This window comes from Tupaia chinensis, unplaced genomic scaffold, assembly GCF_000334495.1.
Source record: "Tupaia chinensis unplaced genomic scaffold, TupChi_1.0 Scaffold000688_1, whole genome shotgun sequence".
Lineage (NCBI taxonomy): Eukaryota > Metazoa > Chordata > Mammalia > Scandentia > Tupaiidae > Tupaia > Tupaia belangeri.
Window position 1 is genome coordinate 4,173,036 of NW_006160211.1, and position 14,545 is coordinate 4,187,580.

The window sequence follows — 14,545 nt, forward strand, 5'->3', positions numbered from 1 at the left end:
AGGTGCTTGGCCCCGGCCCCGCCCCGCCGGCCGCGCCCCGCCCCGGAAGCTCCGTGTCCTCCGCGCGGCGCGCACCACGACCCCCGCCCCTCCCGCAGAGTGCAGGGTCGGCTCAGGTCACCCGCTACTCTAGGCAGCCTCAGCTCGGTGCTGCCCTCTCTCTGGTCTCTTAGCACAGCTGCATTGGCCCCAGGCCTTCTGGAATTCAGAGCCCAGATGTGGAGAGGCTCTGCCCGCCTCATTAGTACAGCTGGGCTCGGGAACCTAGAGGCTTAAGTCACGAAGAGGGCCCTCAGAAGGTGGACTCCCTTGACATTGGGTTTGTGACCTTACGATCACCTTCGGCCTCAGCTGGACGTTCTCATTCCGTGGTTTTGGTCCCTCCAGGACTGTCGGCCCCTACGACACCACCCATGCCACTCCACCCTACGCCTGTCACTCACCTTGGTGTCACCACTCCCACTTAAACTTGAGTCTAAACCTCCCTTCTATGCCACTTCATATTATTCCTTATCTTTCAACACTTGGATTTCCTGTTTCCTCAACCTCATTGCAAGGCCCTTGATGAAAACCAAGTCTTGATAGACATCTAGACTCCCACGCAACAGGTGCACAATCAATAGTTGTTTATAGTGATGGCATGCCCAGCCCAGGTGTGGTAGGTCTATTGATAGATTGAAAGTCAGAAAACTAGGTTCTAGACTTAGCTTTCTAACCAAAGGCAAATTATTTAATTTCCTTGATTTTTTTTGTGTGTGTTGTTTCCTCCTCTGGAAAGTTAAAAGATTATTGGACAGATGATCTTCAAAGTTTCTTTTAGCAGTGGAATACTATGACCTTTAAGGTTTCTTCCAGTTTTGTATGCAGTTTTTATTCTGTAACACACTTTTCGGGATTGGTTTGAATACTGAGGCTTCCTAATGGAGTTCTTTAATATTAAAACAAAAAATTTGGAAGTCCATTCACTGTATGTTAAAAATCCAGAAAAAAAAAACATTTCTAACTTCAATAGTCTCAATTCAAAGAACAGGAGATTTTAGCTGTGTGTGTGTGTGTGTGTGTGTGTGTGTGTGTGTATGTTCATTTTCGTTCCCTTTGTGGTGGAATTGGATTGGTAGGGTGATTTTTCTTGTTCTGGGGATCTAACCTGTCAGAGATGACTAAATCAGTATTTAAATCAGGACTATATACATGGGGCCATTGTAGGGATTTGATAAAAGGCATCACTTTCTTTGGGCACAGAGCAGTGTTGGGTTCATGTCTCGGCAAATGGAGTACTGACTGGATTTTCTGCCACAATTTGGGGCCTTGGCTGAATAATCTTGTGCAGTGAACAACCTGACCATTTGTATACTGCCGCCCTGACTCAAAGCACCTAAGATCAGAACCCTCTTTTCCATTCATATTTTCTGAATGCCTATTTCCCAGTTTGTCCTCCCACGTTTCTATTGAAATACGCAGAACCTGAAATTGGGTATGATATTTGAGCTTTTTACTACACATGAATGCATTTATTCTATAGTGTTTTTTTTTTTTTGAGAGTTTTTTTTGCTATAGAGTACATGCAGAGACAGAGACACAGAAAGCAAGAAATCACCCCCCCCAGGGGGGATGGCCACGCCGCAATCCCTTCTTCTCCATTCTCCTCTCGGGATCTTGGGCACGTACACACACGTGCCCGGCGTGAGTTTAAGCCACCAGGTCCAAGACTCAAACTGCAGTTGACTACATGGGAGTTCAGCAACATAGCCTTTATGCTAACTGCTGGTCCCTATTCTGTAGTGTTTTGATGGCCATCTATGTGCCAGGCATCTCTATGCCAATGTATATCACACTTATAACACAAAAAAGAATGGGCAAGACTTACTTTCTTTTTTAGGGAACTTATATCCTAGTGGAAGGCACATACATTACAGTACTATGTGAAAAGTACAATAAAGGGGATTAAAAATAAGGGATATCACAGCATTTAAGATATTTCTATTCCTTTATGTTTCTTGATAAACTGTAACCTAACTATTTAACTATCTGGTAGGATTATTTTAGCCTCGTTTTAACTCTTACTGAGTATAATAATGATTCCTCTTAATGAATATTATCTGCTATAAACGTCATTCCCACTTTATATTGAATGAATGCTTGTGTTACGTGCTGTGTTTATTTGGTTATTTTGAGGAGATTGTCCTCTGTGGTTCACATACTTTCTTAGGTAACATGATCTTTCTTGAAGGAGATGTTGTCAATATAATCAGGTGACAGAAGAAGGGAGTCGTACACTCTCTACTGACCTCACTATGTAGGTATAGACCTAGGTAAGAGGAGACATCAGTCGGTATTTGTGAGAGTTGAGATTATTTCTGCCCCCTTGGAAGTGAGCAGGCGCTAGAAAGATGGACCTGTGCCCAAGCTGAAGGCAAGTAAAAGGTATTTGAAAGTGTAGTATTTAATTTTGTGTGACTGACTGCATGGGTTTATTTCCTCTTTGTTCCCTAGCCATATCAAAGGTAAAGGTCTTGAAGTTACTTTTCTCAGTTTTCTTTTCTGTTTAAAAAGTCAACCTGTATCAGATGTTTACTGCTACTTCTCTCCTTCTTTAGCTTTGTAGAGCATCTTGTCAGGTAAGACAAGAGGAGGAAGGATTGGGGCCTGAAGTCCCGTCTCTACCTGCTAGAGTAGGTGTCAGGTGGCTCCTTACTACTCTGCCATTAGTGTTTTCAATAGACACAGTGGTATCTGAACTTCCCTGGCTCTATGGAAAGCCTTCTATTGTATTTTAATAATTACTCAAGACAGGGACCAGCAGATGGTGTAATAGCTATGTTGTTGTACTCCCATGTCGTCAACCGTGGCTCGAGTCCTGGACCCAGTGGCTTAAACTCACACTGGGCATGTGTACGTGTGTGCCCAAGATCCCGAGAGGTGAATGGAGGAGAAGGGATGGCAGCGTGATCATCCCCCTGGGGGGTGATTTCTTGCCTTCTGTCTTTCTATCTCTCTGTCTTTCTGGTCAGCACATGTGCCCTCTAGCAAAAACCTCTCACAAAAAGAAAAAAAAAATTACTCAAGACCAAGCCTTCTTTACAGAAGGCACATAAGCAAGACTGATTCAGACTTCTGGTATTCATGGGCCTCTGCTGCTGCAAGAACCAGGTGGATGTGGAACCAAGCCTGAGGGAGTTCCTGGTGTGAGCTAGAAAAAGGTAAAGCCAGCTATTTGAGGCACAGAAGACAACTCATCTGCATGTTCTACCACTTTCCTTCCCCATTAGACAATGCCAGGGGCTTCCTGGGAACAATGGTCATCCTCCTCTTCACATCTCTCAAAATTACACGATTTAATTTCGTGCCATTTCCCCCATTTTTCCCCCTCCCTGTAAATTGCTCCTATTCCTTGCTTTCACCTGTGTGAAAATGTTGGGGAAAGCCTTATGCCTTGCAATTTATTCTGAGCCAATACACTGCACCCACACTTGAAATAGCTTCACCCAAAGTATATGATGGAATACATCTATTTAGGATAAATAAAGAGGGCAGACATATAGTCATACCTCCATCTGCTGGATCTCCTTTTTTTGGGGGGGGAGAGGTTTTTGCTATAGGACGCGTGCGCTGGCCAGACAGAGAGAGACATAGAGACAGAAAGCGAGAAATCACCCCCCAGGGGGGATGGTCACGCCGCAATCCCTTCTCCTCCATTCTCCTCTCGGGATTTGGGCACGCACGCACACGCGCCCAGCGTGAGTTTTAAGCCACCGGGTCCGGGACACGAACCACGGTTGACTATGTGGGAGTCCAGCGACATAGCCATTACGCTAACTGCTGGTTCCCTGGATCTCCTTTTGATAAGCCATCTGTTACATTTAAAATTTTATTTTACTTGTGATTTGCAAGATTACTGTTTATCCAGTTTCTTAAAATGGGAGCATGTTCTTGGTGCACTGACTAAATGGAATGGCCTGGATGGAAGGAGGAACATTTACTGGACATCAGGTGGCTGCTAAGTTTCAGGCACTATACTAGGTTCTACAGTGAAACATTCATAGTCTAGTGATATCTTTAAATAAACCATAATGTCACAATTTATATTCCACGAGGAATTGAACTGAAATGCCAATACAGCTGCATCAGCAGCACACAGGTCATTGTCTCCCTAAAGACAGATCAATAGAGGAAACCAAATTACAATCCAAGGGGAGCTAGGAGAGCAGAAACAGTATAGGGATACATGGTGAATAAAGTCATTCATCTTTCCATTCATTCATTCAACAGATATTTATTGCCTGGCACTATTTTAAATATGGTTTTGTTTTTGTTTTTAACTGAAATTATACTTAAAATGATCAAGTGCATTTACTTAAACTTTTGTAAGGGTCTTGCCCACAAAACAGTACTTACCAAAACCCAGTAAAAAATGTTTTCTATTCCTTTAGGGAAATAAAGGTCAATGGTGTTGAAGGTGTATAGTCAAAATGAAAGGAAATGGTAAATCAATACAATATTGATGCACACTCTGTGGAGACAGCTGCAAAATCCTCATCAGCTTATTTGTATCAGAAAGAGAAGATTTGGCTACTATCCTGCCCTTTCATTATAGAAAAATGAGTTAGGCCATAACCGTAGGCTACTGTGAGTTCACGTTACACATCCATCGTAGAAGTATTTGGTGACTTCAGTGCTGTGAATTTTTCCCTCTATCACCATGGAGGTAAATTGAAAAAATATATTTGGGGACCAACAGATGGCATAATGGTTATGTCGCCTGGTTCCCACATAGTCGACTGTGGTTCGAGTCCCTGGCTTAAAACTCACACTGGGCACATATGCATACATGCCTGAGATCCCGAGCAGAGAGTGCAGGAAGAGATTGTGGCATGGCCATCCCTCCGGGGAGTGATTCTTGCTTTCTATCTCTCTCTGTCTCTCTGGCAAATGCACATGCCCTATGGCAAAAATTTCTTGAAAAAAAAAATAAAAGAAAGTACATATTCGTTCATAAAATATCTAGTATATAACTCATATAAGACTTCAATAAAAAGTAATTAATAATCATATGAGTATGGTGAGAGATGCTTAGAGGTAGACTCTTGTATATGTGTATTTTATTCTGATTTTCAGGTAACAAAAAGGAGAGAAAAGAGAAGCTGTGTTCCAAATAGATTTCCACTAGAGCGAGTCTGAATAATTTGCTGAGTTTGGAAAGGAATGAATGGCAGAATCGATTTACTGCTTTTGCAACTGCTGCTTAAGGAAGTATGTTCATCCTTATATCCCAAATCAGCATTTCAAGTTTCAGGTTTCAGTTTGAGCAAAATATGTTGCTGACTCAGAAGCTCACAAATCCCTACCATAGTTCTAATACTGGGTTTTTGAATCATACTAGATAGCCGCTAAGATAATATCATTAATAAATTAAAAGAGTTTGTTAGGAAAGCAAAATTCTTCAAGAGTAAACAACCTATATTTTGAATATAAGAAATGAGTAACATTAGCTCAGCATTTGAAACTCCTTCTTCGCTAATACAGAATTTAAGATTCAAACTATTTATCAATGAGAGCTCACAGCCTTTTATTTGATTATTCACATTATCCTACTTTCCAAGTATACTTCTCAGGTTAGAAAAGATAAACCTTAAGTATTAAAGAGCTGTGTTTTTTTGAGAGATTTTTACAATAGGACATGTGTGCTTGCCAGAGAGACAGAGAGAGATGTGGAGAGAGAGAGAGAGATTTCACCCACCCCCACCCTCCCAGAGAGGATGGCCATGCTACAATCCCTTCTCTTCCATTTTCCTTTGGGGATTTTGGGCACACATGCACACACATCCACTGTGAGTGTTAAGCCGCCAGGTCCGAGACTCGAACCATGATCGACCATTTGGGAGTCCAGGAGCCCTAACCATTATACTACCTGCTGGCCTGTGTAGAGATCATTTTAAGGAAGATATAGAGAGACAGCATATTTGTCTCCTAGGACTACTGTAACAAATTTCCACAAGCTGCATAGCTTAAAACAAAATTACTCTCTTTCAGTTCCAGAAGAGAGAAGTCTAAAATCAAAGTTGTGGCAGGATTGGGTCCTCCTGGAGGTTCTGAGAGAGAAATTATTCCATGCCTTCCTCCTAGCCTTCTGTAATTGCTAGTAATTGTAGGTAATACTTCTGTTCCTTGGCTTGTAGATATATTACTCCAATCTGTTCCTATTGTCTCAGGGCGTTCTTTTGTATGTCATTTCCTCTTTTCTAAGGACACTAGTTTCATTGGATTAAGGATCTACTCTAATACAGCATAACCTTAGCTGAATTACATCTGCAAAGACTCTTATTTCCAAATAAGGTAATGTCCTGAGGTTCTAGGTAGACATGACTTTTGGGGATGGGGGGCATTATTCAACCTAATACAGACCATTAATGTAAAAACCCAAGCACAAACGTTTAAACTACTTTGTTGAGCATGTTAGCAACTATTAGGTGACTTTTTGGAGAACATTTTCATATTTAAATGAATGGTAAATGCAAAGATCATAAATACAGATGCAGGAGTTCAATATTCCAAATACAGAAAAAGATACGGTATAAAGCAGATTTTGTAATAGATTTACTACAGTAAAGGCAGTGATTCATTATTAAACAAAAATAATATTTGATGGAGTATTTCAGAAAAAGATACCTTTTGACACATTAAACTATTTCCATTCATTTATCCACCCATCCAATTATCCATTCAACCACTCACCTATTGAAATAGAGTTTAAGGTACTTTCAAACCTTTCTTATGTGTGTCCAGTTGTAGCAACCATCGTGCACACACACACAAACACACATACACACACAAATACATTCAAAACAACAAATATCAGCGAGAAAACTTGAGAAAGGGGAAAAAATGAGATTGGAGAAATGGGAACTCCAGGAGTAAAACATACTGGGTAAAGAGCCATATATTTGAAAAACGGAGATGGGTCACAATTTGGCTTAATTTTTCCAGCAGATTAGCTCTGTGATTCATAGTCTCGGTGGATGACATAGTTGTTGTTAATATTTGTTATCCATATGTAAATGAGGAAATAAATAACTATTAAGCAAAAAGAATGACTTATTTTCATTTTTAGAATTTTACATGGTAAATATTGGGTCGTTGGAAAAGTAATGATGCTTTCTTGCACAGAAAAATACATCATGACTCTTCTGATACCCAATATATTATTATAATACTGTAATGGAGTTTTTCCTTTAATTTCTTATGTAAGTCACAGTTTTCTTACAAAATAAAACATTTTTTGAGTGGAATGGGAAACTAATTAGAATAATTACTAAGAGTTTTCTAACCCTTACTTACATAACATAGATACTAGACAATATAATTCAAAATGAATTACCTGGGCCCAGACAGGTGTGTGGTGGTAAAATTCAATGCTCTGCAAGACTGTCCCACATAGGAAGGTTCCAAGTTTGGATCTGTAGACTTCTCTATGTACTCTGGATATGCCTGTGCCTATGATCCAGACTCAGCTGAAACCCTGTTGGGAATGCTGTTTCTGTCTCACCCTCTGTCTCTCTCACTCATGCAAGAAATAATATGCTTTTAAAAAGAAAAACAAAACAAAGACAAATTAATTATCTCTGTTTTGAAAAACCAAACAATAACAATAAAAAAAAAATCGAAACCACTTTATAGTAGGGAAAATCTTGACATAAGAAAGAAAATAGAATGTTAAATAACCATTGTATGTTTATGACTATGGGACACTTTGTGAAGAATATACTGATGCAGAAAGATCTTCATGACATTATGAGGTGACAGTGGCAAATTACAGAACAATTATTTGTGATTTAATTTTACTTTTACATTAAAAACACAAGCTTGGGCCAGCAGGTGGTATGGTGGTTGGGTGTTGGACTCCCATGTGGCTAATCATGGTTTGTACGGCTTGCTTTCTCACTTTCCTTCTCTATCTGGTGAGTGCATGTACCCATAGCAAATTTAAAAATAATAGTAATAAATAAAATAAAATAAAATAAATAATTCTTAAAAACACCCACAAACTCACACTATACATATGTATACATACACATATGTGTAAATATTTTACCAACATACATGTAAATTGTTGAAAGTTGAAAATGTAAGCTCCAAACTACCCACATAGTTACTTTGGGATGGTGAGAGGAAATAAAGGGACTTTTAATTCTAAATTATTTCTACTTTATATGATGCGCATATATTTGTACAATACTTGTACAATTTTTAAAAATAGCTTTAAAAATAAGCAAAATGAAAATAATATTATTTAATATTGATTATGCCTACCCACTGTAGAGATTTCTCTTCTTCGAGTAGTCTTCCCCTTGCATGACCATGTCATATGCTAATTACTACATGCTAATTAGCATATTTGAATAAAATCCTTATTTACAGGTGTCATAGATATCACACGTAGGTTGCAAACAGAGCTATGGTCAGCTTTCAGTCCCACCCAAGACCAGATATGTGAACACTGATCCTCAACAACTACACGGGAATAGTAATAACTTGCCTTACTTTTTTGTGGTGAAGATTATTTAGCATGAAATGAGGTAACGTATATAAAAGTCCTTTCATGCCTCCCATGATTGTTGTCTGCCATAGCTGGCCACAACAGAAGAAATTACTCTATTTCAAAAGGCTTTTCCTTTTTTTTTTCTTTTTATTTCTTTCCTTTGTTTTTTTTTTTTTTTCCTGCTGTTTTTTCAGTAGGTCTTACTAAGTAGAACAGTGGTATTCAACATCTGTTTATTTGCATTTCTCTCTGGCCTGGTGATTCCTTAGTTACTTAACCTTGTTCTTAGAACTCTTGGCCAATCCACACAGAGGTCAGTGTGAACGACTCAGCTTCTCAGTTCTTAAAGGGCCTGTAATTGCCCGTATTTTCTTCTCTGGAGATGTTCATAAACCTTTACTTTTTGGGGGGGGGAGGAGGCGAGAGGTTTTTGCTAAAGGGCGCGTACGCTCACCAGACAGACAGAAGACAGAGAGATAGAAAGCGAGAAATCACCCCCCAGGGGGGATGGCCATGCCACAATCCCTTCTCCTCCATTCTCCTCTCTGGATCTTGGGCACGCATGCACCCGACGTGAGTTTAAGTCACTGGGTCCAGGACTCGAACCTTGGTCGACTACATGGGAGTCCAGCAACATAGCCACTACATTAACTGCTGATCCCAATAAACCTTTACTTTTTAAAAATATAATTTTCTAAAGTTTTTTTTCCATAGGACTTGTGAGCTCGCCAGAGAGAGACAGTCAGAGACAGTGAGAGGGAAAGTGAGAAATCACCCCTTAGGGGGGATGGCCACATTGCAATCCCTTCTCCTCCATTCTCCTCCTGGAATTTTGGATACACGTGCACAAGCACAAGGGGTGATTTTCAAACCATCAGGTCTGGGACTCGAACTGGGGTCAACCATGTGGGAGTCCAGCACCATAATCACCACATCACCTGCTGACCCCCATAAATACTTTTTGGATCCATCATCTTAATTCAACTTCTTGGAGAGGCCATGACCTGAATTCTAGGTCACATGAGGTCCTTATTGCAATTTTTGTTCTCCCCTGCTTAATACTACTGACCTTCTCAGTAACAGTGCTGTCCACAGGTTTTTAAGAACTGAAATTTAACACATTCTTCAATATGCATTGAAATTTTTTGAGGAGTCCAAGGATCCATGAGATTCTTTGGTACCTACAATTTATGATGTCCTTTAACACTTATGACAACTATGAGAACCCCATTAGAACTGAAGGAGTGTTAAATGAAACTTTCTTGGAGTTTTCTGATTTGATGATTTAGTCTAAAGCAGAAGTGAAAACATGGAGTTAATTATTAAAATTCTTAGGGAGGAAACAGCGCAAATAGAATTTTATTCTCGTAGTAACTTTACATTCCTATAAATAATAGGCACTATTTTCCTACTTGTAAAATGAGGGACAATTGAAATGACTTCTTTCTCAAAAGTTATGAGTTACTGGGTAACTGACAAAATATCAACTCAAATGAATATATATATATAATATTTACTATGTATGAGTCAAATATTCTTTTAGGCACAATCTAGACCGACCCTTACAGAACTCACAGTCTAGTGGGAAAGGTGGACAATTACCTATACGATGTAGAGTGTGAAAGGAGCATGAGAAGGGCCTTGAAGTGTGCTGTGATAGCATGTAGAGGGATGCCCAGCCCATCTGAGGGAGGAAGATGAGTACATTTATATAACCAGTTTTCTCAGAAAAAGAAATGCCTGGAGCCCACAGATGGCATAGTGGTTAAGATGCTGGACTGCCACATAATTGACCACAGTTTGACTAGATCGGGTAGCTTGAAAATGACACTGGGCACATGTATGTGCCCAAAATCCCAAGAGGAGAATGGAGGAGAGGGCATAGTGGCATGGTCATGCCCTTGGAGGGTGATTACCCACTTTCCCTCTCACTGTTTCTGTCTGTCTCGGGTGAGTTCACAGGCCCTATGACAAAAACAAAAAATGAACAAAAAAAGAAACACCTGAAAGATGAATAGATGGTAACTTAAAAGGGTATTGGAGGTAGGGTGCAGAATAATATTCCAGTAGAATGAATTGGTATCTACTAACCCAGAGTCATAAAAGAGTTTGAAGAATTGGAAGATAGAGAAGGAAAAATGAGCAAATGTAGACACTAGAAAAATAGAACAATATAAAATAATAGCCATCTGGATACTACAGGTGCTTTATGTATTTTGAAAAAATATATATTTAATGTTATTTTACACAAGCTTTTTAAAGGTCACATCACAACATACTTAAATACTAGGCTAAGTCCCAAGCGATGATTAGAGATATGACCCACCTTAAATCTACTGGATCATAAGGTCTTTGATAGTTCTTGCTGCCATTAACACTCAGTCCGTGTAACTGAAACGGAACTTCTAGGTATTTGTTTCATTCTCCGATCTGTATCGGTACTATCATTTTCATATGGTCCCAACAGGAACTGTTCCTATGCAAGTCATTGTTCTGATTTTGATGAGATGGGATCACAAGGCTCAATCTGCTTTAAAATATTTCCTCAACAGGTTGCTTCCTTTCTATATAGTTTGACATACCCAGCAACAAAGGTAGAAACAATACACTTGTTTGTGTATTCTTAAAAAGTGTGCAACTGGTAGGACCATGCTTTTCACTAAGTGTAAAGGAGGTCATATAAACTTTTTAACACTGCTATTACACCTTGAGCCCCCATTGACTTGACCGTATTTCCCAAAGATTCCCTGTTGTTTCCAATAGGACGGCTTACATCTGCTTACAATCTGGTCTCTTACACTACAACAATCATCCACACCCACTGTGTTCCTTTTCTTCTGGTCTAGCAACATTGTGTCCACCCACATGCCCTTCCTGGCCACTAGGTAACTGGAAGAGACCTGATAGGTGCCTTGCTAATGGTTCCGTCCCCTCCTATATTGGCTTGCCATGTATTCTGTCTCCTGAGTCCCACTAAGCTCCATCATCCTGGTGCCAAAGCTGTGCCAGGTTGCGTGGAAAGGAAAGAAATCCAGCCTGGTTACCAGCTGTGAGCCACACATTTCTCCTGGAATCCAGAGCACCACTGCTCTGCCTATAATCACAGAACTTCCCCTTTAACCTCTCACTTTGATTTCCAGTCCCCAGGAACAACTTTTGGCTCCCCTTCTTCTCCCTATCTTTTCTCTTTCCGAAAATAAAGCCACAGAAAAGCATGGGGTCAACCAGCACAGAACAGTACATGATCAGACTGTAACATCTAATATCTATGATCACATTTGCACCTTAACAAGGTCAAGCACCTCAATACTTTTTCTCAAGAACAAAGGAACAGAAGGAAGTTTCCACTTATGGGCGAAAAAAAAAAAAAAAAAAAAAAAAAAAAAAAAAAAAAAAAAAAAAAAAAAAAAAAAAAAAAAAAAAAAAGCAACGCTTAAATGAAAACTTCCTCATTCTATTAATACTCCTTAAGATTTCAAAAATTTTAAGGCCCAGACCTAGTTAAGTCACCTTGAGCACAAAGGAAACTCTATTGCCCTGCAGGAAAAAGATAGCTCCTTTTCATTAACTCCATAAATCCCAAATAGCTTGTCGGATTGGTAAAAGTGTGAAGAGTCTAAACTATTAAGACCAGTTAGCATAATGTATGAAACACCTAGAACTAGAAAATTGAGTAATTTCATATGAATCTGGTAAAAAGTGGCAAGGACAGTGGGTGAGAGAGAGCTTCCAGAAAGAAATTTTAGACATAAATTGTATGAAAGACAAATTCTGGCCCTCTTCACTGAACTGCAGACTTTTTGGCTTCCTAAAGTCACCTGTAAGTTAATGACATCAACAAACTCTGAAAATATTGTTGTAAATATGATGAAGACAAGATTGCAAACCTTAATAAAAGAGTTCCTTTTCTTAGATGGTCAAACCAATGAGCTCTCATCAGAAAACTGGAAAGAAGTTATGAACAGAAAATCAGTGAAAGATAAAAGCTTGAAAAACTGTTGAAAGAACAGGGTAAAAAGTTCATCCACCATATTAGCAAAAAGAAAAATAAGTAAAGCAAAATAACAACTGCACACTTCTTTGTGCTAAGCAAAGGTTGTTTGTGCCTGATTATAGAGGACCTCAAAGGCCAGGTTCACTGGAGTGAAATTTATTCTGTACATAGTATGGAGACACTGTCAGTTTAATAGGGAAGTAAAATTATCCCAGCCAGTCCTGCCCTTTTTTAAAGGAGTATTAATCAACAGAATAAAAGATGGATTTGGGACCAGAAGTTGGTGTAATGGCTATGTCTCTGGACTCCCATGTGGTCGACTGCGGTTTGAGTCCTAGACCTGATGGCTTAAACTCATGCTGGGCGTGTGTGCGTGCGTGCCCAAGATCCCGAGAGGAGAATGGAGGAGAAGAGATTGTGGCATGGCCATCGCCCTGAGAGGTGATTTCTTAGTTTTTGTTTCTGTCTTTCTGGCAAGTGCACGTGTCCTATAGCAAAAAAACAAAATGAAAGAGCAGGGTGCTTAAAGAAAAAAAAAAAAAAAAAAAAAAAAAAAGAAGAAGAAAAAGAAAAGAAAATAATATAGATGGATTTAAAGAAAAGATTGCTCAAAGGTGAGGAGACATTTCCAGAAACAGCCTGTGTGGACATGCTGTTGAAGATCTAGTTTTGGGAAAATGTGTGAGAAAGGTTTGAATTATGTGCTGACTTCTTTCGTCCATCATACTGTCTCTCACTAGACCTTACTGTCTGATAAAGGATGCTAATGGACTGTTAACGGATGGGAAAGTGTTGAGCTGCTTGTGAAATCCTTGGTTCTTTGGGTCCAGATCACTAAAATTAGAGATCTGCTCCTAGGTGCAAAATGAAACCGCAACCACGAATGAAGTAGATAGAAAAGAAAGTTTAATAGAAAGAAAGGAAAGGAAAGAAAGAAAGTACACCCAAATAGGTTGTTGGGCGAGCATATTTCCAAGTGGCAACCGCGCTTGGTATTGGTTAATTGTTACTTTTATTACTCGAGGTCATGAATATTCATTAGTGGGAGGCCCCTTACGCTGCCTATGTCCTTCCTTTAAATTTGAATCCATACATTTTCTCCTGTAGCTGCGCACCTTCCTCACAGGTAAAGGAATTTGATCAACTAATTGCATCCGCCCAGTGCAAGTCAGGTTGCCCCAATTAGATTGCCCAATTAGTCTATCGCTTTAATGACCAAAATGCTTGCTTGAGTCCTTTTGATACAAGAAAAATCTACGAATTATCCCTGTATGCTTCCCTCAAGCCTTAAGAAAGGAGTACGGCAAATTGCCTCGTCCTCCTGGCCCCCCGGGGGCTAGGTGAGCCTTTCGCTTTTCTCTTAGGGCTGCCTGCTCACTAACTAACTGCCTACCACAGGACCATGAGACTGTATAAAAAGGTATCACATAAGAACAGCCAATAACTAATTTTCAAATTGAATAGAGAAGTCCTTTTAAAAAATTTTGTCTTTTCACAAATATTAGGAGACATGAACATCTATAATTAGGGGACTTCCATTTTCAAAAAGAAATTTTTTTCTCATTGTCCTAGAAATATGAGGGGCAATTTTATCAACTTGCTTAAAATGGTTATGCCATCCATTTTTAACAGTCCTGCTTCATTGCAATGATAGCCTACCAAAAATGAGACTTCCTGGCAAGGAGTTGGTGTGGTGGTTAAGGAACTAGATCCCACATAGCTGTCTCCATGGTTTGAGTCCTGTATCCAGCAGCTTGAAAATCATGAGGGGCATATGTGTGCATGCCCAAAATCTCAAGAGGAGAAAGGAATGTGACATAACCATAGTGGAGTGTGATTTCTCACTTTCTCTCTCTCTTTTTCTCCCAGTCTCTCTCCTGTGAGTGCACATGCCCTATAGTAAAAAAACAAACAAACAAAAAAACCTAATGAGGCTTTCTTAAGTTTGATGTTACCCCAAGGAGTTTTTTCTAATACATATTTTAAAAAATATTGTTATCTTCTCAGAAGATGTC

The 14,545-nt window shown here is 39.5% G+C and overlaps 1 protein-coding gene across 1 annotated transcript in view; it reads right to left on the minus strand.

The window, feature by feature from the left end:
- Nucleotides 1-14,545, minus strand: part of DDHD1 (DDHD domain containing 1) — a 181,800-nt gene that overhangs the window by 90,229 nt on the left and 77,026 nt on the right. The window contains 2 exon segments of the mRNA XM_027776631.1: nucleotides 76-264; nucleotides 1,283-1,464. Coding sequence (XP_027632432.1) covers nucleotides 76-264; nucleotides 1,283-1,464 — 371 coding nt within the window.